Here is a 22293-nt window from a genome sequence, read left to right on the forward strand (position 1 = left end):
GCCTGGAAGTCTGTCTCTGCGAGCAGCTGGCCCGGCCAGCCCAAGCTCTCCTACCGCTTCCTGCTGAGCTTCGCCCAGTAAGTCCCTAAAAGGCGGAGCGCGTGTGTCCTAGCGGGAGCGGCCCAGGGGGCTGCTTGCAAATGTGGTGGTCGGTGTCCAGCCAAGAATTGCCTCCGACAAGACACTGTCCCTCACGGTGTGACTTGGGGGCAGCAGCAGCAGCATTGAGAGGGAGCTCGGGAGAAATGCAGAGTCTCGGGTCCCACCCCAGACCTACGGCATTCTGGCCAGACTCCCAGGTGAAACGAATAAGCATTAAAGCGTGAGAGACCCTGGGCTGAAGCCCTCCGACCCTCATGCACTCCGTCGAACCTCTTTGAGAATGTCGGGGCACAGAGGTGCCATTCGTCTCCGTGAAACGTGAGCCTCCCTGCTTTACTCACTTATAGCAGGAATCAGCTCCCTCCTCTGGGCGAACCCGATGAGGCGCTCCGAGTCCCTGGAGACGACCACGGGGAAGCCGTTGTAGTCGGTCTCCTTGATGAGCGTCTCCACGTCCTCGACGGTCATGCTGCCCTGGGTGAGCACGGACAGCGGCGGCTCCCCCCGCCTTGGCCGCATGACGTCGGTGGCCAGCGTGCGGTGGGTGAACTCGTCCTTCACGTCCAGGAACGGGTACCCATTTAAGTGGATGTGGGCCTCGTAGATGCCTTCCTTCCCAAAGGCATCAGCCACCCACTTGCTGGTCACGGCTGCCGCCATCAGGGGCACGATGTACTCGAGGCCACCCGTCAATTCAAACATGATGACCACCAACGACACCGTCATCCTGGTAACTCCACCTGCAACCAAAGGGAGGAATGAAATTGCAGGACTCGACTCCACGCCCGCAAGAGGACATGAACTGTGGAAACCAAGAAGCCGGCTCTACCCTCCTGGCACCTGTTCTACTGAGACAGTCCAACACGGCGCCCAGGCTCGGACCTCTGGGACAGAGGCCAGGCTCGGTAAACACAGCCTTGCATCAGGAGCCGTAAGTCACATCTCCCTGAGGGGCTTTTCTCCCATGAGGGACAGCGAGTTGTCTATTCACCCAGGACCACACGCCTTGCTTTTTGGTGAGTGGAGCCTATTTGGGCTTTGCAGGTTTCTGACTCAGCAAGCATCGCTCTCTACCAGAACCCCTCGAGCTGGAAAATTGCAGAGACTATCCACTACTGTAGATGGTACAGCTGCAAGATGGTGGAGACCCCATCAGCCTGGGTCCCTGGATGACTGAGCAGAGAAAAGCCCTCTGCTACTCACATTACACACACACACACACACACGGTACCTAGGCAGGCGGCAGCTCCCACCATGGCATAGAGCCCTGGGGTGACGCAGTCTGCTCCGGGCCTGCACCAATTCCTAAAGATGATCCAGTCGTGGTGATGGTAAGCCAGTTGCTCCACGCCAATTCCCACCATCCTGCCTGCCATGGCCCCCACAGCCATGCTGGGGATGAAGAGACCGGACGGGATCTGCGGGGAGCACAGGGGAAAGAAGCATGAGGGAAGGGGGCCCCGTTCCCACCGCCCCGCCGCCGGGAAACTCAGGCCCCCCTCGACGAGCTTGCATTTTGCTTCGGTCTTCAAAGGAGGGGCAATGCTTCAAAACATGGGTCACCTGGGAAACCATGGGACCAGTGATTTCACCTGCTTGCTCGTATCTACTGTGACTTGAAGAAAATGCAATTTTACACTTTCATTTCCTTGCCTTCAAAAGCTGGCCTAGTTTGCCTGCTGTGGATAAAAGAATGATAAGCCCCACTACAAATAACATTCAAACTGCACATCTGTCACTTGAGATACTCACCACTTTCTCTCTCCCCTCACGTGCCATTCAGACTAGCTTTTAAAATTAAATGTCAAGCCACAGCATGAAAATGGAAAAGCAAGGCCTCAACTGTTCACAGGTCATCAACCTGAGGATGCAAGTGGATCTTTACCCAAATTCAAGTTAAGTTTGGATTCTCAGGTGTGATTTCCAGAGTGTGAGACATTCCTGAGGAAATTGTTCCTTTCTCAGCACCCCTTATCCCCCCATCATTTAATCCCCTGTAACTTCAAAGCAGACTTCTCCCAGCAGGCACCAGAAGAAAATAAATACCTTTGCATCAGAGACAGTCACCTGTTTAATAACGTTCATCCTTCCTTGTTCTTAAGGCAAAAATTCAGGTTTGTGTTTGACCACTGCACCCAAGTGCACAGCTTCTCAGACTTCTTAAAATATTTATTTATTTATTTTGGCTGTGTCGGGTCTCAGTTGTGGTACGCAGGATCTTTCATTGCTGCGCGTGGGCTTCTCTCTAGTTGTGGCATGGGGGCTCCAGATCGCGTGGGCTCTGTAGTCTGTGGCAGGTGGGCATAGTTGCCCCTCAGCATGCGGGATCTTAGTTACCACTAGGGATTGAATCCATGTCGCCTGCATTGGAAGGCGGATTCTCAACCACTGGACCACCAGGGAAGTCCCTAGACTTTTTTTTTTTTTAATTCGTAAGAATACCACAAAAAGCAACAGTCATGGAATACAAGGGGGTTCTGGAGGGTTCCCAGTGTTCTGCTCCTGACCCTGGGTGCTGGTCACACAAGCGTGTATGTTTTGTGAGAATTCACCAAGCTGTACACGTCTCCATATGAATGATATACTCCAAGCCTTAGCTTCTTCACTTGTAAAATGGGGTTATAAATCTCTATTCCATAGGCTTGCTGTTTATCACAAGCGTTGTTTCTTGTTGATTAAAACAATGTCAAGTGCCCTGCGCATGAGAACGTTCAATAAGGTCACCTCCCCTTTTCCCCTCGTCACAGTCTTATTCTGGGGACTAGGGTGCTATCCCCAGAAGGACAGAGGTTGCCTCCCTCCTCTGACACCTTCCCTCTCCTTCACTTACCTTCATGCCAAAGGTAAATATGGTAATGACGATTTTGAAGATCAGCGCCAGGGCCAGCTGCCACATGGCCGTGTAAACCCCGACCCCGGCCGGGCGGTCGGGGATGTCGTCCACGGGCCGCGTCATGTTGGGGTCATTGATGTAGTCACAGAGCTGGGAGGACTCGAGGGCCCCGCAGTCATTGAAGAGCTCGGATATGAGCTCGCTCGTGCTGCGGCGCGTGTAGGGGTTGGGGTAGGCGACGATGGCAGTGATGGCGGTCACCGCGATGACCTCCAGCACCGGGTACTTCCCCAGCTTGGTGGTTTTGCGCCTCCTGCACCAGGCGATGTTGCAGCGGATGAACAGGGTTCCCCACAAGCCCCCGAAGACCCCAAGCAGGATGAAGGGGAAGAGCTCGGCCATGTACCAGGGCGTGTGATACTCCACGTAGAAGAGGACGAGGCGGCTGTTTCCAAAGGGATTGATGGATCGCAGCGTGAAGGCTGCCACCAGGGCCGCAAAAAAGGACCGCCACAAGGTCTTTAAGGGAAAGTAGTAGCTGACCTGCGACCAACGAACAGGTGGAAAATCAGAAACTGGCGGAAGAAAGAGCTGCCCAGAGCCCCAGCCCCTGATCAGCAGCCACCTGTTGACATAGGCCACAAAGTCACACTCAAGACCAAAGATGGGCACTTCCTCAACCTAGGTGTGCGTATGGCCCAAATGCACTAACAAAGATATTTAAAGGACTCTATGTCTAAAATTGGAACGGATACTAGTCAAGGTGTGTTTGAGCTATTTTTTAAGAGAAATGAGAACACTTCATCATAGTTCTGTTTATGGCACAGAGACCCTCCTAAAAGAAAAGAAATCTCTGATTTGATTCTCCAGGCAACAGATCATGGGTTGAAACCCCTGGCCCAGCAAACGTATCTGGAGGGCACATGAGTTAAGAACGGTTTGTACATTTTTAAATGGGTGGGGGAAGAGAGAATTATTTTGTGACATGTGAAATATTCAAAAGAACAAGACTTAGTGACAAGTGGTAATGATATAAAATTCAAACTTCAGCACCCATAGGGAAGGTCTTGTTGGAAGGCAGCCACGCCGCGCACGTGCGTGTTGTCTGCAGCGCCCTCCACGCTACAAGGGCAGAGCCCAGTGGTTGCGACCGAGCCCTGAGACCCGCAAAGCCTAAAATATTTGCTACCTGGCCCTTTACAGACAACGTGGGCCAACTGCTGGACTAGATCCATTTGCGTTGCAAAACATAAAAATGCTTCATTGTGTTGTTTATGAAAAAGAGAGAGGAGACTGCAAATCTCCCCCCAGAAATCACACTGGCAATTTTTCAACAGGACTCGAAAACACGTATTTCATGGCGAACACTGCGGCTCCTTAATGAGCTGCAGGAATCTCTCAATCCTCCTTCGCATCTAGTCCTCAGAGGGCTAGAGAGGGAAGCCTCCTGCCGCCCCGACCCCCCCATGTGTTCCTCGGCGCTCAGAACCACGGGGCCCTCCAGAGCCCACGCTCACCTCTTCCAGACTGAAAAGCACACCCCCGATCGGAGCACCAAAGGCGACAGAGACCCCAGCAGCGGCCGCAGCTGACAGCACCTGCGAAGCAAAGAGCTCCCCGTCAGCCCGAGGCCTTTCCGGCAAATCAGCGGGTACTGGTGAGCCTGGAGAGGGTGGGAGGGCGCTTCATCCTGCACCTGCTCACCTCGCGCCTCTTGCCCTCGTTCTTGCTGTACTTGGAGAAGAGGCTGCTGAAGAAGTTGCCACAGCAGCATGCCACGTGCACCAGCGGCCCTTCCTTGCCAAGGCTCAGGCCCGAGGACACCACCAGCACCAGGGTGACAGTCTTGATCAGCAGGGTCCACTTGCCCAAGTAGCCCCTGATGATGAAGCCGCTCAAGATGGTCTTTATCTGAAACACAGGATGGAGAACGATGGGGAGTGAGCCGCTTCAGCGCCACGGCTAGGAAAGTAACTTCTCCCTCCTCTGAGAAGCATCTTTCAAACTGAGATTCACTAAATCATATGGAGGACAGGCTGCTTTAGTTGTTCATTTAGCTATAATTTTATATTGAGAATTTATATTAACGCCTAATTTTATATATTAATGGAACCCTGAAACAATTTCAATGCATAGTAAATCTTAATAATTCCGAGAGTAATGAGAGATCATAACGAGGACTGAATAAGTAATTATCAGAGTCTCATTTTATTTATGGCATTTATCCTGTGCATTTTACCCTCTGTTGTGTTGAAAATTGATTTTAACTGTTCTGTATCTATTGATTTTAACTGTTAATTTTTCACTACTGAAAGATGGCCAAGATAAAGGGACATCTGGCTGGCTATGTGACAAAGCAAATACAACAAAATATCAATTGAACTTTTAGATCAGGGCCAGCAAACTATGGCCCATGGGCCAAATCCAGCCCACGGCCTGTTGTGTATGACACACGAGCTAAGAGGGCTTTTAATGTTTTTAAATGTAATATGTAAACAAGACTACCAGCCTTTTAGTGAGAATAGCTCCTCAATTTTGCCTCTTGACTCACAAAGCCCAAAATATTGACTCTCTGCCCTTTATCGGAAAAGTCTGCCAACCCCTGATAGCAGGCCAGGGGTATATGGGTGTTCAATTCTTTTGACTTTCCTGTATGTTTGAAAATATTCTTAATACAATATTGGAAAAAGAAGATGCTCAACATTCTAATAACGCACCTCTGGGGGATGTAAGGGTATCTGAATCCATGGCAACCCCTTTCCTTCCGTTGAATCTTGCCCCCTTGTACTGAAAAGTACTTTGACTACAGGTGGAGCTGCCTCGTGCTCCACTTTCAGACCTGCAACTGTTTTGTAAATGCCAAATAATGGCTTTCTCCCTAAATGTGCACGTGAATTTGCATAACGCTTTTAGAATTCAATGGGGTGCCAATCTCAGTGATTAACTTCATCTACTGGAGTCCTCTTCCCCCAAAACAGGGTTCTTCTGGATACGGAAGCATCACCAATGGGTAAGAAACATTTTACCTTCAACCTCTCCCGCGACTGACTGAAATGGAGTGAATGTTTACTGCCCAGCTAGCAATTTACAAGCCTGTAATCAGAGGTTTATTAGACACTGAGTGAGTCAGCTAATGAAATTCATGGTCAGTATCCGTTTTCCCATTGTATAATACATAATGGGACAGTCTCAGCTCTTGTCACCGTCAGGATGTTTACATAACGTCAAAGAGCCTCCTAGTGGGCGCCAAGAAATCAGTTTCTCAAATAGCTATTACTGTCCTCCACCGGCGCTCCCTGGCATCACCTGGAGAATTAATTAGGCACCAGTGAGGACGAGTTATCCCCCCACCCCGAGATCTGATGTAACTGGTCTGAGGTGTATCCTGGGCATAGGAGGTTTATAGCCTCCCCAGGTGATTCTAAAATGCAGTCCAGGTAGAGAAGCACTGCTCTCGTCCTGAGAAGAGCAGTACAGGTATTCCTAATTACTCAATATTTAAGGGCGGTCCTGAAACACTCTTTAGCATCATGTCACCTGTGATGATTTGGAGAGGGTCGTGAAGTGAACTAATCCTAGCAATTTTACAGGGGTGTGACTGGACCATCTCCATCTCAGGAATTCTTGATAGAGTTCTGTTTCTTAATTCAAGGAGGAAGACCAACAGTGAGCGAGCGTGTGGGCATCTGTTCGAAAGAACTCACTAAGATCCTTCCTAGAGAACACGAGTGAGGGCTTCCAGCTCTACAATCAGATGGTATTTCTTGAACTAGCCTTTAACTAAAGGCAGACAAACTAGCGGTGGTTAAACTGGTCTTTAACTAGTGCTAGTGGGCCTATTTGAGCCTGTGCTCTGGGGATCTCAGATCCCTTTATTTAAGGGACGTTTCAGTATGCCTGCCACAATCCTGCCCTTTTGTGTTGCCTAGAATAAAATTATCTATAATTTTTTGTCAGTTAGTTAATGTGGATTTGGACCCCAGGGTACAGTTGAAGAGCGTAATACCATTTAGAAAATTACAAGCATCTAAATTACCTGAGCCTTTGCCAGCCATGACATGTGGTGAATTGAACAATGTAAGAGGTATTTTGTAATTCTCTAAAATGACTTTATAAAATTGTCATGATCAAATTAGGGACTAAAGAAGGCAAATTCATTCCCAGTAGATGCCAGAATCCAATCGCTTGCTTTAATTTGGATCAACAGAGACTGAGTCAAGCAGGGCTTTAGGGCGATGTATTGCAGCACATTTGTGACTTGACGCTGGTAACTTTAAAACCTCTCTGGCAAATAAATATTTGTGAGAGAGTTCACATTGTATAGAACTGAAACATCAACTCAAAGTAAGTTCTAGGAGGACATGATTTCTTTTTTTTTCTTTAATTTATTTTATTTATTTGGCTGCGGTGGGCCTTCGTTGCTGCGTGCGGGCTTTCTCTAGTTGCGGCAAGCGGGGGCTACTCTTTGTTGCGGTGCGCGGGCTTCTCATTGCTGTGGCTTCTCTTGTTGCGGAGCACGGGTTCTAAGCGCATAGGCTTCAGTAGCTGTGGCACGCGGGCTCAGTAGTTGTGGCACGCAGGCTCAGTATTTGTGGCTCGCGGGCTCTAGAGCACAGGCTCAGTAGTTGTGGTGCATGGGCTTAGTTGCTCCACGGCATGTGGGATCTTCCCGGACCAGGGCTCGAACCCGTGTACCCTGCATTGGCAGGTAGATTCTTAACCACTGCGCCACCAGGCAAGTCCCTAGGAGGACATGATTTCTTATACGGTCCACAGTGGTTCTATGAATGAAGCAGACAGTAGTAGAGTCATCCTTGCCCAGTTCGCTCTAAGTTCTGAAGCCCAAGAACTAGTGTGGACTTTTAAATGTGCTTTGTAGAGCTAATACAAGAGCATTTATTACACAGAAAAGAAATGGTCTCTAAATTTGTATTTTTTTTAATGTTTCAAAGGAGTTTTTGACACTGGCTGGGACCTGGGACCCTTTGCTGCAGTGCTGCAATGCTTGCACCTGGACAAACACCTAGCAACAAAATACAAAGAAAGTATAAGGGACTAAAAGTAACTGCATGCATGCCCAGTTGGGGCAAATTCTGGACAACAAGGTACAAAGAGACCAAAAAGCCCCACTGCCACTTCTGAAGAGCCGGAAACAAAAGCAGGGCACTGCGCATGCCCCCTGCACTCAACACCACCAAAGGGGTGGGCAGACCCCCTAAGCCTCCCCTGCGGCCGGACCCCTGGACACACTCCTCCCCTCACCGCATATCAGGAACCAACTCGCTCTGCCCCCCAGCAAGTAAGCCAGCAAGGGCACCTGTACTTGTTCTCCCTCCCCGCCTGTTGCAGCTCGGGCCCCCATAAAGCCTTGCCTGAATTTCTTGCCTGGCCTCTGATCACTTTCTATTGATCAAGGAGGTCAAGAACCCTGGTCAGTAACACTGTCATCCAAAGTAATCTAAATGTTTCAGAAGCAAACATTATAAAGGATGAGTGATTTTTTTTTTTTTTTTTTGCGGTATGCGGGCCTCTCACTGTCGTGGCCTCTCCCGTTGCGGAGCACAGGCTCCGGACGCGCAGGCTCAGCGGCCATGGCTCACGGGCCCAGCCGCTCCGCGGCATGTGGGATCTTCCCAGACCGGGGCACGAACCCGTGTCCCCCGCATCAGCAGGCGGACTCTCAACCACTGCGCCACCAGGGAAGCCCGGATGAGTGATTTTTAAACTGTTCAGAAGTGCACTGCATTCAAAGTTTGTTCTGACACTGCCAATCACCTCCTACGATGGGAAGTTTATTTTCTAAAGATCTCATTTAGTATCTTTCCTGAAGTGAAGAATAGCCCTGTATCTCAAACTGAGTAGAGCTTTTGCATGGTCCGTTGGGTTTTAACTGGAAGGACATTCTTTATATCCAGGAACTACTTATTTGCGCTTACTTTTCACTCTGCCCCTCTCCTCCAAGAACTGGGGTAGGTATTGCACCCTTAGGTTAGGAATTTCAAGCTCTACTATAATAATAGGGAAAAATTTCTACTACTGAGTCATAATAACCAAAGCTTAATTATGAAATCTCCATTGGGCTCCTGGTACTTGAAAAGATTATTGTGAACTCTTTTATAAATAGAGACATGAACCTGTTACATATTATATACGGCTGAAAGCATATTCATGTACCCACTACCAAGTTTAGGACAGAAGAGCAGGTACCTTTGAAAGCCCTGTGTTTGCTTCCTCAGTGGAACCTTCTTCCTCCCCACTCCAATCATTCCCTTGCCTTTCTTTATAGCTTTAGCACATATGTATATCACTAAACAGTATGCTTGTTTCATTTTGGCTGTTTTAGGGACTCTACATAAATAGATTCATACTTTATTTAGATATTCTTCTGCAACTTACTTTTTTCACTTGATACCGCTTTTATGAGTTTTATCCACGTCAATGTGTTCCTTGTGCTTTGTCACACGGGAAACAATGCTCAACTCAGTAGTTTATTCCTTTTGAGTTCAGCTGTCACAAATAAAGATGCCCGCTCTGGACGAAGACCAGGTCCAGCCAGCCCCTCCCAGATAGAGTTCCCTGTCTGTCTACGAGCTGAGCCACGCACCTCTGGTTCTTGGAAGGGGAAGATGGGATTGCCCCCACATCTTTTATTGCTGCTTTAAATTCCCCACCAGTTCCCCACTGGCCATCTCCTTATTTTGATAGGCGGCTGGAGTCCAAAAGCGCGTGCTGTTGGGCATTGCGATCAGAAACCGAGATGCCAACAGTAATCTGTTCTTTTTAGTGTCCCGGGTGCCTTCGGTCTTCGATATCCAATAAAACGCAGTCAGTTCTGCCTGAACACTTGTTTGGAAAACCCAAATTTGTTCCAGTGTGATTCATGCGTCAGGGCAGAACTTGAGCATAATGCCAATTTCGCATCTGTTTCTGCACAATTTCATCTGAGAGAAACACAAGGCGGAAAACTGCAGCTGCGAATCGAGCCGTGCAGGGATACACAAAATGCACACAGGCACACGTCTCAGACGACTCCCAGCTCACGCATGCACTAGGGGAGTATTCACACATTTCTTAACCATTTAATGTGTGTCTAACTCTGCTACTGCTTTTATGAGGTTCCCATCTTTTTCATGTGTCACCAGTGAAGTTTCTGAGTCCTGTGCCGCTCGCCCCATCTTCCCCACAAGCTGTGTGGTTTTGATGATGCAGTTTTGTGATTTTTAGGAATGCATATGGTGCCTTAGAGAAGCAGTGGCTGTACCGAGGAAACAGGATGCTATTGCAGCTTATTTTTCAGGCTCCTGCAGCAACACGCTCAAATAAACCATCCAAAGTTCAGCATGAAATAGTCTTTTTTTTTTTTATCTTTTCCTGGATCAAGACAATGTTGAGCTTTCCTTTCGATGATCCTTTAATTACCCCAGCCCTTTGCATGAACTGCCCAGACCAGCAGCGGTGTTGGCGACACCGCCAAAGAGTGTGGGTGCACTGCCATGACCGCTCACATCTTTATCAACTCGGCATCTCCGCCGTCTACGGGCACTGCTGAAGCACCGACTTGAAGGAGAATGGAACAGCAATGATTAGAATGATCATCTAAGTGCTTTTAAAATGATTTCTGGCTAAAAGTTTTACTGTCTGGGCTTTTCGGGAATTTGCTCAAGTATCATTATTCTAACCCAGCAGATCTCCTTGGTCTGAAGTTTGGTCTTGGGCATTCCTCCTGATCGATGAGGTCACTTCCCTCATACTCTGGTTACAAGAAAGTGCTGAAAAATATTTATAAGAACTCTAAACTCACAAGGGTGCGTTCACGGCGCATGTACTGAACGTGGAATTCATTTTTTAAAGATTGCTATTACCCTGTCACCAGAAGAGCAAAACGTGGCAAGGGAGTTTACTCATGAGTAAGCTTTCTGAGCAGTAAACCTCCACTGTTGTCCTCTTTCACATTCTATCACAGACGCACTTATGAGTTACTAGAGTGCCATGTTTGTGTGTGTGTGGTTAATGGACTCTGACTCCACAGGCTTTAAGAGTGATGCCTGGTTTGTAAAGACAAGAATTTAGGCATCTGAGAAGCAACAGAGTATAAAGCCAGACAGCTGGATTCGACTCCCAGCTCACCGGCTTAGTGACCTTGGGCAAGTTACTTAACCTCTCTGTGCTTCAGTTTCCCCAACCATCAAATGAAGAATAACAGTACCTACCTCATAGGCTCCCTGTGAGGACTAAATGAGTGAACAGATGTCCAATGCTTGGAACCGTGCTTAGCACAGAAGTGCCACGTAAACATTTGCTATTCTTATTATTGGCACAAAAGAAATTCATTCAGCTTCCACTCACCTCAGGTATACCAGAGCCACAGGCGTATGGCGCAAATACTCGTACCAGGGAGACGGCCAAAAACGCAAACAGCAACGCCCACAGGATGTACATTAGGTAATTCAAAATGTAAGCGCTGGCACCCTAAACGAGACACAGAACAAGAAAGAACACGTGAGCCACGTCAGAGCCGAGCGACGCGCCTGCCCCTCCGCCAGGCAGCTTCTCTCCGGGTCCTGTGTCAGCGAAGAGGCAGGGTTGGCTTTACCAGCTGCTGCTATGCTACAGTCGGTTCACACACACAGCGCCGGCTGCTTCTCCGGGAGCTGTGTACACACACCTTCTACCAGGTGAGGTCTCAGCAGTCACAGAAACTGTGAACGAGGCTTGGTTTTAATCGCTCCAGGCCCTCAAGTTAGTGAAAGGTGTAACAGAAAATTCTGCCTTCGAGCCCCGGGAAGGTTTGTTTGGTCTCGTGTATGGTGGATCAGCCTCTTTGCTTTCATGAAGGCCACACCCGTGCCGCAGCACGCAGCTGCCCTGCCAATGAGGAAGTGTGGGAACTGCATTTTAGAATACTGCTACCCAGATGTGGTCCCTGGACCTGGGCATGGGCTGGAAATGCAGAGTCTCAGGCCCCGCCCCAATAGTTCAAATTATCTGATGTGTGGGGAACATTTTCTGAACCAAACACACAGTCTGAGGTCTTTGAGGCTGAGGACCTGGTCTGCGAGCAGAGACCACAATTCTCCAGGCCTCAGCTTCTTGCCACCATCTGGATGCCGCACGTGATGGAGAGGGAAAGTGAGGGCACCTACAAGCCAGGCTGTGGGCACGGCTGCACGTGTGCCTGTAAAACGCAAAAACACGCTCCAGGAGACGGCTCTAGCCTTAACAATCACAGATATTCACACCCTATGTGGTGAGAAATCAGACAGAGAAATACATTTCACCTAGTGAAAAATGGACTTTTTTGAGACTAAAAATAACGTCTCACCCTTACTAACAGTAATTCTTTGAATCAAAGTATAAATCTTAGAAATGGCTGAAAAGCGAGACAGCCATATTTCCCCCCAAAATAGGAGAGAAGAAATCAAACATGGTGCCCAGCCAATTCTGCCTGCCCACCTCCATCAACTCAAGTAGAGAATTTATTTTTGTATTTTTGGAAGTAATGGAGAGCACTGAGAATGTGTGAGATTTCAAGATCCCGGTCTACTTCTGAGATTTGAAGGAATTAATTTTCAGCTCCACTGAGAAAGAGGTTTAGCAAATGGCAAAGTGCATTCCAAATGTCTTCAGCTGCATTAAGTCAATCGGGCAAGAGAGCGGGAGAGGGAAGAGGAGAATAAAGAGATCACATCTATATTCCAAGAACACTTCTAGCTTGAATGGTCCTCACATTGCCCCTAATGTGAATCGTTCCAACCTAACTCCCCCTCACCTGGGCTTCTGATCTGTCGATGACCCACAGTCATTGTGGTAACCACTGAATTCGGTTAGAAATTAACCCTTTTCCCCAGCTAAGATGTGTATGTGGATCTGAAGCTTGGAGTGCCATGAAGGCAAGCAACAGGTCTGTGCTTCACTGCTACATCCCCTGGGCCTGGGATATTCCCATCACAGAAGGCCCACAAACATCCTCTGTAACGTGTTCCTAAGATGCACTGGAAGATGGTAACTTAATCCACAATGAGACAGCACTTCACACCTGTTAGGAGGGCTATAATCCAAACCAGATAACAACTGGGGTCGGTGAGGATGTGGGGAAACTGGAACCCACATACACTGCTGCTGGAGTCTCAAGTGGTGCAGCCACTCTGGAAGAGAGTCTGGCAGCTCCTCAAAAGGTTAAATATAGAGTTGCCATGTGACCCAGCAATTCCCCTCCTAGGTATCTACCCAAAAGAAATGAAAACATATGTCCACACAAAAACCTGTAGACAAACGTTCAAAGCAAAATCATTCATAATAGCACAAAAGTGGAAGCAACCCATGTTCCTCAGCTGATGAGTGGAGAAATGAAATGTGCTCTATCCAGACAATGGAATGTTATTTGGCCGTGAAAAGGAGTAAAGTACCAATCTATGGTACGACACAAACGAATCTGGAAGACATTACGCTAAGTGAATGAAGCCAGACACAAAAGTCCACAGGGGCTTCCCTGGTGGCGCAGTGGTCAAGAGTCCACCTGCCGATGCAGGGGACACGGGTTCGTGCCCCGGTCCGGGAAGATCCCACATGCCGCAGAGTGGCTGGGCCCGTGAGCCATGGCCGCTGAGCCTGCGCGTCCGGAGGCTGTGCTCCCCAACGGGAGAGGCCACAACAGTGAGAGGCCCGCGTACAGAAAAAAAAAAAAAAAAAAAAAGTCCACAGATTGTATGATTCCATTTACATGAAATGTCCAGAACAGGGAAATCTGCAGACACAAGAAAGTAGATTCGTGGTTGCCTAGGGCTGGCAGACTTGGGGGGAAATGGGGAGTGACTGCCGTTCTGTACAAGGATTTTTGGGGGGCGATGAAAATGTTCTAGACATTCACAGAAAGATGGACAAGATGAAAAGGCAGAGGGCTATGTACCAAATGAAGGAACAAAATAAAACCCCAGAAAAACAACTAAATGAAGTGGAGATAGGCAACCTTCCAGAAAAATAATTCAGAATAATGATAGTGAAGATGATCCAGGACTTTGGAAAAAGAATGGAGGCAAAGATCGAGAAGATGCAAGAAATGTTTAACAAAGACCTAGAAGCATTAAACAACAAACAGAGATGAACAATACAATAACTAAAGTGAAAAATACACTAGAGGGAATCAATAGCAGAATAACTGAGGCAGGAGAACGGATAAGTGACCTGAAAGACAGAATGGTGGAATTCACTGCTGTGGAACAGAATAAAGAAAAAAGAATGAAAAGAAATGAAGACAGCCTAAGAGACCTCTGGGACAACACTAAACGTAACAACATTTGCATTATAGGGGTCCTAGAAGGAGAAGAGAGAGAGAAAGGACCAGAGAAAATATTTGAAGAGATTATAGTTGAAACTTCCCTAACATGGTAAAGGAAGCGCACCGAGTCCCATATAGGATAAACCCAAGCAGAAACACACCAAGACACATAGTAATCAAACTGGCAAAAATTAAAAACAAAGAAAAATTATTGAAAGCAGTAAGGGAAAAAGGAAAAATAACATACAAGGGAACTCCCATAAGGTTAACAGCTGATTTCTCAGTAGAAACTCTACAAGCCAGAAGGGAGTGGCATGATAAAGTGACGAAAGGGAAGAACCTACAACCAAGATAACTACCCAGCAAGGATCTCATTCAAATTCGACGGAGAAATTAAAAGCCTTACAGACAAGCAAAAGCTAACAGGATTCAGCACCACCAAACCATCTACAAAAAATGCTAAAGGAACTTCTCTAAGTCGGAAACAAAAGAGAAGAAAAGGACCTATGAAAACAAAACAGTTAAGAAAATGGTAATAGGAACGTATATATCAATAATTACCTTAAATTTGAATGGATTAAATGCTTCAACCAAAAGACACAGGCTCGTGGAATGGATACAAAAACAAGACGCATATATATGCTGTCTACAAGAGACCCACTTCAGAACTAGACTGAAAGTGAGGGGATGGAAAAAGATATTCCATGCCAATGGAAATCAAAAGAAAGCTGGAGTAGGAATACTCATATCAGATAAAATAGACTTTAAAATAAAGAATGTTACAAGAGACAAGGAAGGACACTACATAATGATCAAGGGATCAATCCAAGAAGAAGATATAACAATTATAAATATATATGCACCCAACACAGGAGCACCTCAATACATAACACACCTGCTAACAGCTATAAAAGAGGAAATTGACAGTAACACAGTAATAGTAGGGGACTTTAACACCTCACTTACACCAATGGATAGATCATCCAGACAGAAAATTAATAAGGAAACACAAGCTTTAAATGACACAACAGACCAGATAGATTTAATTGATGTTTATAGGACATTCCATCCAAAAACAGCAGATTACACTTTCTTCTCAAGTGTGCATGGAACATTCTCCAGGATGGATCACATCTTGGGTCACAAATCAAGCCTCAGTAAATTTAAGAAAACTGAAATCATATCAAGCATCTTTTCTGACCACAACGTTATGAGATTAGAAATGAATTACAGGGAAAAAAACGTAAAAAACACAAACACATGGAGGCTAAACAAGACGTTACTAAATAGCCAAGAGATCACTGAAGAAATCAAAGAGGAAATCAAAAAATACCTAGAGACAAATGACAATGAAAACACGATGATCCAAAACCTACGGGATGCAGCAAAAGAAGGTCTAAGAGGGAAGTTTATAGCTATACAAGCCTACCTCAAGAAACAAGAAAAATCTCAAATAAACAATCTAACCTTAAACCTAAAGGAACTAGAGAAAGAAGAACAAATAAAACCCAAAGTTAGCAGAAGGAAAGAAATCATAAAGATCAGAGCAGAAATAAATGAAATAGAAACAAAGAAAACAATAGCAAAGATCAATAAAACTAAACACTGGTTCTTTGAGAAGATAAACAAAATTGATAAACCATTAGCCAGACTCATCAAGAAAAACAGGGAGAGGACTCAAATCAATAAATTTAGAAATGAAAAATGAGAAGTTATAACAGACACTGCAGAAATACAAAGCATCCTAAGAGACTACTAAAAGCAACTCTATGCCAAAAAAATGGAAAACCTGAAAGAAATGGACAAATTCTTAGACAGGTATAACCTTCCAAGACTGAACCAGGAAGAAATAGAAAATATGAACATACCAATCACAAGTAATGACATTGAAACTGTGATTAAAAATCTTCCAACAAGGGCTTCCCTGGTGGCACAGTGGTTGAGAGTCTGCCTGCTGATGCAGGGGACATGGGTTCGTGCCCTGGTCCGGGAAGATCCCACATGCCGTGGAGCGGCTAGGCCCGTGAGCCATGGCCGCTGAGCCTGCGCGTCCGGAGCCTGTGCTCCGCAACAGGAGAGGCCGCGACAGTGAGAGGCCCGCATACCGCAAAAGAAAAAAATCTTCCAACAAACAAAAGTCCAGGACCAGATGGCTTCACAGGTGAATTCTGTCAAACATTTAGAGAAGAGCTAACACCCATCCTTCTCAAACTCTTCCAAAAAATTGCAGAGGAAGGAACACTCCCAAACTCATTCTATGAGGCCACCATCACCCTGATACCAAAACCAGAAAAAGATATTGCAAAAAAAGAAAATTAGAGGCCAATATCACTGATGAATATAGATACAAAAATCCTCAACAAAATACTAGCAAACAGAATCCAACAACACATTAAAAGGATCATACACCATGATCAAATGGGAGTTATCCCAGGGATGCAAGGATTCTTCAACATACTCAAATCAATGTGATAACACCACATTAACAAATTGAAGAATAAAAACCATATGATCATCTCAATAGATGCAGAAAAAGCTTCTGACAAAATTCAACGCCCATTTATGATAAAACTCTCCAGAAAGTGGGCACAGAGGGAACCTACCTCAACATAATAAAGGCCATCCACAACAAACCCACAGCAAACATCATTCTCAATGGTGAAATACTGAAAGCATTTCCTCTAAGATGAGGAACAAGACAAGGATGTCCACTCTCACCACTATTATTCAACATAGTTTTGGAAGTCCTAGCCATGGCAATCAGAGAAGAAAAAGAAATAAAAGGAATACAAATTGGAAAAGAAGAAGTAAAACTGTCACTGTTTGCAGATGACATGATACTATACATAGAGAATCCTAAAGATGCCACCAGAAAACTACTAGAGCTAATCAATGAATTTGGTAAAGTTGCAAAATACAAAATGAATGCACAGAAATCTCTTGCATTCCTATACACGAATGATGAAAAATCTGAAAGAGAAATTAAGGAAACACTCCCATTTACCACTGCAACAAAAAGAATAAAATACCTAGGAATAAACCTACCTAGGGAGACAAAAGACCTGTATGCAGAAAACTATAAGACACTGATGAAAGAAATTAAAGACACCAACAGATGGAGAGATATACCATGTTCTTGGATTGGAAGAATCAATACTGTGAACATGACTATACTACCCAAAGCAATCTACAGATTCAATGCAATCCCTATCAAACTACCAATGGCATTTTTTATGGAACTAGAACAAATCATCTTAAAATTTGTATGGAGACACAAAAGACCCCGAATAGCCAAAGCAGTCTTGAGGGAAAAAAACGGAGCTGGAGGAATCAGACTCCCTGACTTCAGACTATACTACAAAGCTACAGTAATCAAGACAATATGGTACTGGCACAAAAACAGAAACATAGATCAATGGAACAAGATAGAAAGCCCAGAGATAAACCCACGCACCTATGGTCAACTAATCTATGACAACGGAGCAAGGATGTACAATGGAGAAAACGCAGTCTCTTCAATAAGTGGTGCTGGGAAAACTGGACAGCTACATGTAAAAGAATGAAATTAAAACACTCCCTAACACCATACACAAAAATAAACTCAAAATGGATTTGAGACCTAAATGTAAGAGCGGACACTATAAAACTCGTAGAGGAAAACATAAGAACACTCCTTGACATAAATCACAGTAAGATCTTTTTTGATCCACCTCCTAGAGTAACGGAAATAAAAACAAAAATAAACAAATACCTAATGAAACTTTAAAGCTTTTGCACAGCAAAGGAAACCAGAAACAAGACAAAAAGACAACCCTCAGAATGGGAGAAAATATTTGCAAACGAATCAACAGACAAAGGATTAATTTCCAAAATATATAAACAGCTCATGCAGCTCAATATTAAAGAAACAAACAACCCAATCCAAAAATGGGCAGAAGACCTAAATAGACATTTCTCCAACGAAGACATACAGGTGGCCAAGAAGCACATGAAAAGCTGCTCAACATCACTAATTATTAGAGAAATGCAAATCAAAACTACAATGAGGTATCACCTCACACCAGTTAGAATGGGCATCATCAGAAAATCTACAAACAACAAATGCTGGAGAGGGTGTGGGGAAAAGGGAACCCTCTTGCACTGTTGGTGGGAACGTAAATTGATACAGCCACTATGGAGAACAGTATGGAGGTTCCTTAAAAAACTAAAAATAGAATTACCATATGATCCAGCAGTCCAACTACTAGGCATATACCCAGAGAAAACCATAATTCAAAAAGATACATGCACCCCAATGTTCATTGCAGCACTATTTACAACAGCCAGGTCATGGAAGCAACCTAAATGCCCATCGACAGACGAATGGATAAAGAAGTTGTGGTACATATATACAATGGAATATTACTCAGCCATAAAAAGAAACGAAATTGAATCATTTGTTGAGACGTGGATGGATCTAGAGACTGTCATACAGAGTGAAGTAAGTCAGAAAGAGAAATACAAATATCATATATTAACGCATGTAGGTGGAACCTAGAACAATGGTACAGATGAACTGGTTTGCAGGGCAGAAGTTGAGACACAGATGTAGAGGACAAACGTATGGACATCAGGGGGTAAAACCGCAGTGGGGTGGGGATGGTGGTGTGCTGAACTGGGCGATTGGGATTGACGTGTATACACTGATGTCTATAAAACTGATGACTAATAAGAACGTGTTGTATAAAAAGAAAAAAAACAACTAATACTAAACTTTCTTTGGGTTATTTGTATGCAAATATGTTAATATAAATGTTTCAGACATTACATGAAATTCCTAAAAATCTTATATGTTCTGGTATAATGTTATAAGTCATAATTCTAGTTATTACTTTAAAATGTATATCTCAGAAATAACTAAGTTTCCTTGTCAATTGCATCATTATGAACTTTCATCACATCTTTAACCGTGGCCATTTTTAAGTCTTCTGTCATTTACAGACCGTTCTGGGTGTACTCTGATGCTTTTGCAAAAACGTTCCTATAAAAGGGTTTCATCTTCAAGGAACTCATGGCAAAGACTCTGACAAGTACAGGTTTCTGGTAACTGACTATACTGCTGAACTGAATGAATAAGCATGTTCAGAACTCTAATGGAAAACTGATGCATTCATAAAAGTGCTAACCAAAGATCAAGATGAAAATAATTACATGGGACTGAGTGAACTGATGACGATGATTATAATTTTTGTGACTTTCTGTTTGAATGAAAAAAATGTTAAAAAAAAAGTTCTAAAATTAGATCGAGGTGATGGTGGCACAACTCTGAATATCCTAAAAGCCATCGCATTGCAACCCTGTTTCTTCAGCATGATCAAGAGATCACTCTCAGTAAGAAAAATAAAGCCAAACAAAAGGGTTTAAAGGAAATACACACATCGTGCACATGAAACAGTGGGAAAGGATTTTCCAAGTGAAGTTTGAACCCTAGAGCTAGAAAAAGCCAAGTGGCAAGTGGCACTCGTAGTAGCCACGACGACGGTCAGGACAGACACTGCAAGGTGAGAGCTCGGACGTCCCCCCACACCAGCCACGGGGCTCCCAGCCAGGACCCGCCCCTGCACCCACCTCCGACTGTTTCACCAGCAGCTCCGACCACTTCTGCCACAGGGGACACCTGTCCCTGTCCTCAAACGTGGTCTCATTGGAAGCCCAGCAGCACTGCTCGTGGCTGTACCAGAAGGCGGACAGGCAGATGCCCTCCTTCAGGTCTGTCATCCAGTCGACGGCGAGATCGATGACCCCGGCCAGGGTGCCTGGAAGAAGCAGCGAGAGCCACTCAGAAGGACGGCCGGCATGGGCCAGGGTAGCACGTGCGCCCGGAGGGCCAGGCGGAGATGCCTGTGCCCCAGGCTGCCACGCACCCAGGAACTCTCTTTCTTCAGTCTTGAGGTCACCTGAGCGAGTGGTAGGGCACCAGGTGTGGCAAAAGTGGTGGCCAGCCCAGTGAGACACAAAGGCCAATGATACGCTGTCCTCGGGGGGCTTCGATAGGGTGGGAGGGAGAGACCCGCAGCACTGAGCCCACCGCAAGCCCCTGGGGCCGAGCGGCTTTCAGAACCCAGCCCTTCCGAATCTTAGAAACAGGGTACCTACACCCTATAAATCATGTAACCCCCTCAGCGGCTTCTGGGGCAGGATGCTGGGATCACACACATGAATATCCTCCAGGAAACCTGACAATTCAGACAAAATGGAGACAAAACGATTTATAACAGCCTCGTCATTGAAATAAAGTTTCCCCATCAAATGGAATCCAGCTTGAAAAATCTTACTTGTTAGAACTTTCTGGATTTTTAAAAAATTATGGATAAAGGACTGAGGAGCTGCATAAGTAAGTAACTACTTTAAAGGCCGATAGGAGTGGGATAAAATCGAGTGTGCAGTGGGTCAGAGAAGGCCATTTTAGGTCTCTTTGTAGAATAACCCATTCCAGTCTTTTACAAAGGCAGGGAATACCTTTGCGCTACCAAACTTTTCACACTTTTACTGGATCCTTATTAGAACATCAATTCCCCAAAGGCAGCCACACGCCAGCCTCAGGCGACCTGGCCTTGCCACTCTCCTGGTTCCATCAGCAGTCGCCCACTGTTCTACCCAGAACACCCGAATCCTCAGCAGCGTGCAGGCTCTGACCGCCGTTCCCACGTTTCTCTCCAGGCTCCTCTCTCTCCATCACGAATCCCACACCCTGCCCGCACAGTGTTCCTTGGCACACCAGGCCCTCCTCTCTGCACCGCCTCAGATAGCACTGTCCTCCCCCAACCTGCCAAGCTCCTATTTATCTTCCAGATGCTGGCATTTATATCACCTCCTTCAGGAAGCCTCCCCTGATTTCCTAAGTCTGGGCTAAGTATACTTCCCAGGCACTCCTCATCACCATACCTATCACATCCTGATATGATCAGTATTTATATATATGTGTATACACACACACACACACACACACCCCTCACATGCACACACACACACTCCAACTAGTCTATAAGGGTGGGGGGAGTCTCTTGTCTGGTTTGTGTGCCACAGTGGGGATCAAGCCAGGTGTCTAGACCCTGTGTCCCCTTTAAGTGGGCAAGGGCCATTGTATTCACGTCAGGTACATAGCTGGAACTATATATCCATGTTGAATGAATGAGAGCAACAAACGAATGAAAATCAGGAAACTCAGGTCCATCCATTCACTCAAGGGCTATTTATTGAGCACCTACGTACTACGTGCCACGTACTGTTCCACACCCTGGGGTACAGCAGTGAACAAAGCAAACTCAGGTCCCTGCCTTCACGGAATCTCAGCTTGTGCGAGAAGACACTAGACTGAATAAGTAAGTAAATGAGGGGCTCCAACAGAAGGTGGTAGGTGCTAGAGAGGAGAATACAGCACGTTCCAATGGCAGCCATTTCCTACAATGGTGCAAGAGAACAGTCGGACACGTCCTCAAAAAGTTAAACAAGGAGTCACCACCTGACCAAACACTTCCATTCCTAGGCATCTGCCCACGAGAAATGAAAACATACACCCAACACAAGACATGGACGCAAATGTTCACAACTGCATATTCACAGAAGCCAAAGAGTGGAAACAACACATATGCCCATCAATTGCTGAATGGAGAAACAAAATGTGGTCCACCTACAATGGCAACAAAAAGGAATGAAGCGCTGACACATGCGACAGCATGGATGAACCTTGGAAACGTTATGCTGTAAAAGAAGCCAGTCACAAAAGACCATATATTGTATGATTCCATTTTATGAAATGTCCAGAGTAGGCAAATCTACAGAGACAGCCAGTAGATTAGCGGTTGCCCAGGACTGAGCGGAGGCTAGGGACACTGGGGCTGATAGCTAAAGGGTAGGAAGGTTCTTTGGGAGCTGATGAAAATGTTCTAAAATTGGCCTTGGTGACGGTTGCAAAACTGTGAATACACTAAAAACCACCAAGTTGTACACTTTAACTAGGTGAACTGTATGGTATGTGAGTTATATCTCAATAAAGCTGTTACATACACACACACACACACATACATACATATAGTGGGCGAGG

The 22293-nt window shown here is 45.7% G+C and overlaps 1 protein-coding gene across 4 annotated transcripts in view; it reads right to left on the reverse strand.

The window, feature by feature from the left end:
- CLCN4 (Cl-/H+ antiporter 4) overlaps positions 1 to 22293 on the reverse strand; it is an 80322-nt gene that overhangs the window by 16454 nt on the left and 41575 nt on the right. For all 4 annotated transcript variants that reach the window (XM_022559807.2, XM_089904811.1, XM_089904812.1 and 1 more), the window contains exons 4-10: positions 19818 to 20005; positions 11282 to 11404; positions 4640 to 4846; positions 4453 to 4533; positions 2933 to 3478; positions 1334 to 1520; positions 444 to 842 (exon numbers count right to left, since the gene is read on the reverse strand). In XM_022559807.2, coding sequence (XP_022415515.2) covers positions 444 to 842; positions 1334 to 1520; positions 2933 to 3478; positions 4453 to 4533; positions 4640 to 4846; positions 11282 to 11404; positions 19818 to 20005 — 1731 coding nt within the window. The remainder of the gene's footprint in view (positions 1 to 443; positions 843 to 1333; positions 1521 to 2932; positions 3479 to 4452; positions 4534 to 4639; positions 4847 to 11281; positions 11405 to 19817; positions 20006 to 22293) is intronic.

This window comes from Delphinapterus leucas, chromosome X (assembly GCF_059928025.1).
Source record: "Delphinapterus leucas isolate spDelLeu-1000000601 "Yukka" chromosome X, BTC_Dleu_Yukka2, whole genome shotgun sequence".
Taxonomy (NCBI): Eukaryota; Metazoa; Chordata; class Mammalia; order Artiodactyla; family Monodontidae; genus Delphinapterus; species Delphinapterus leucas.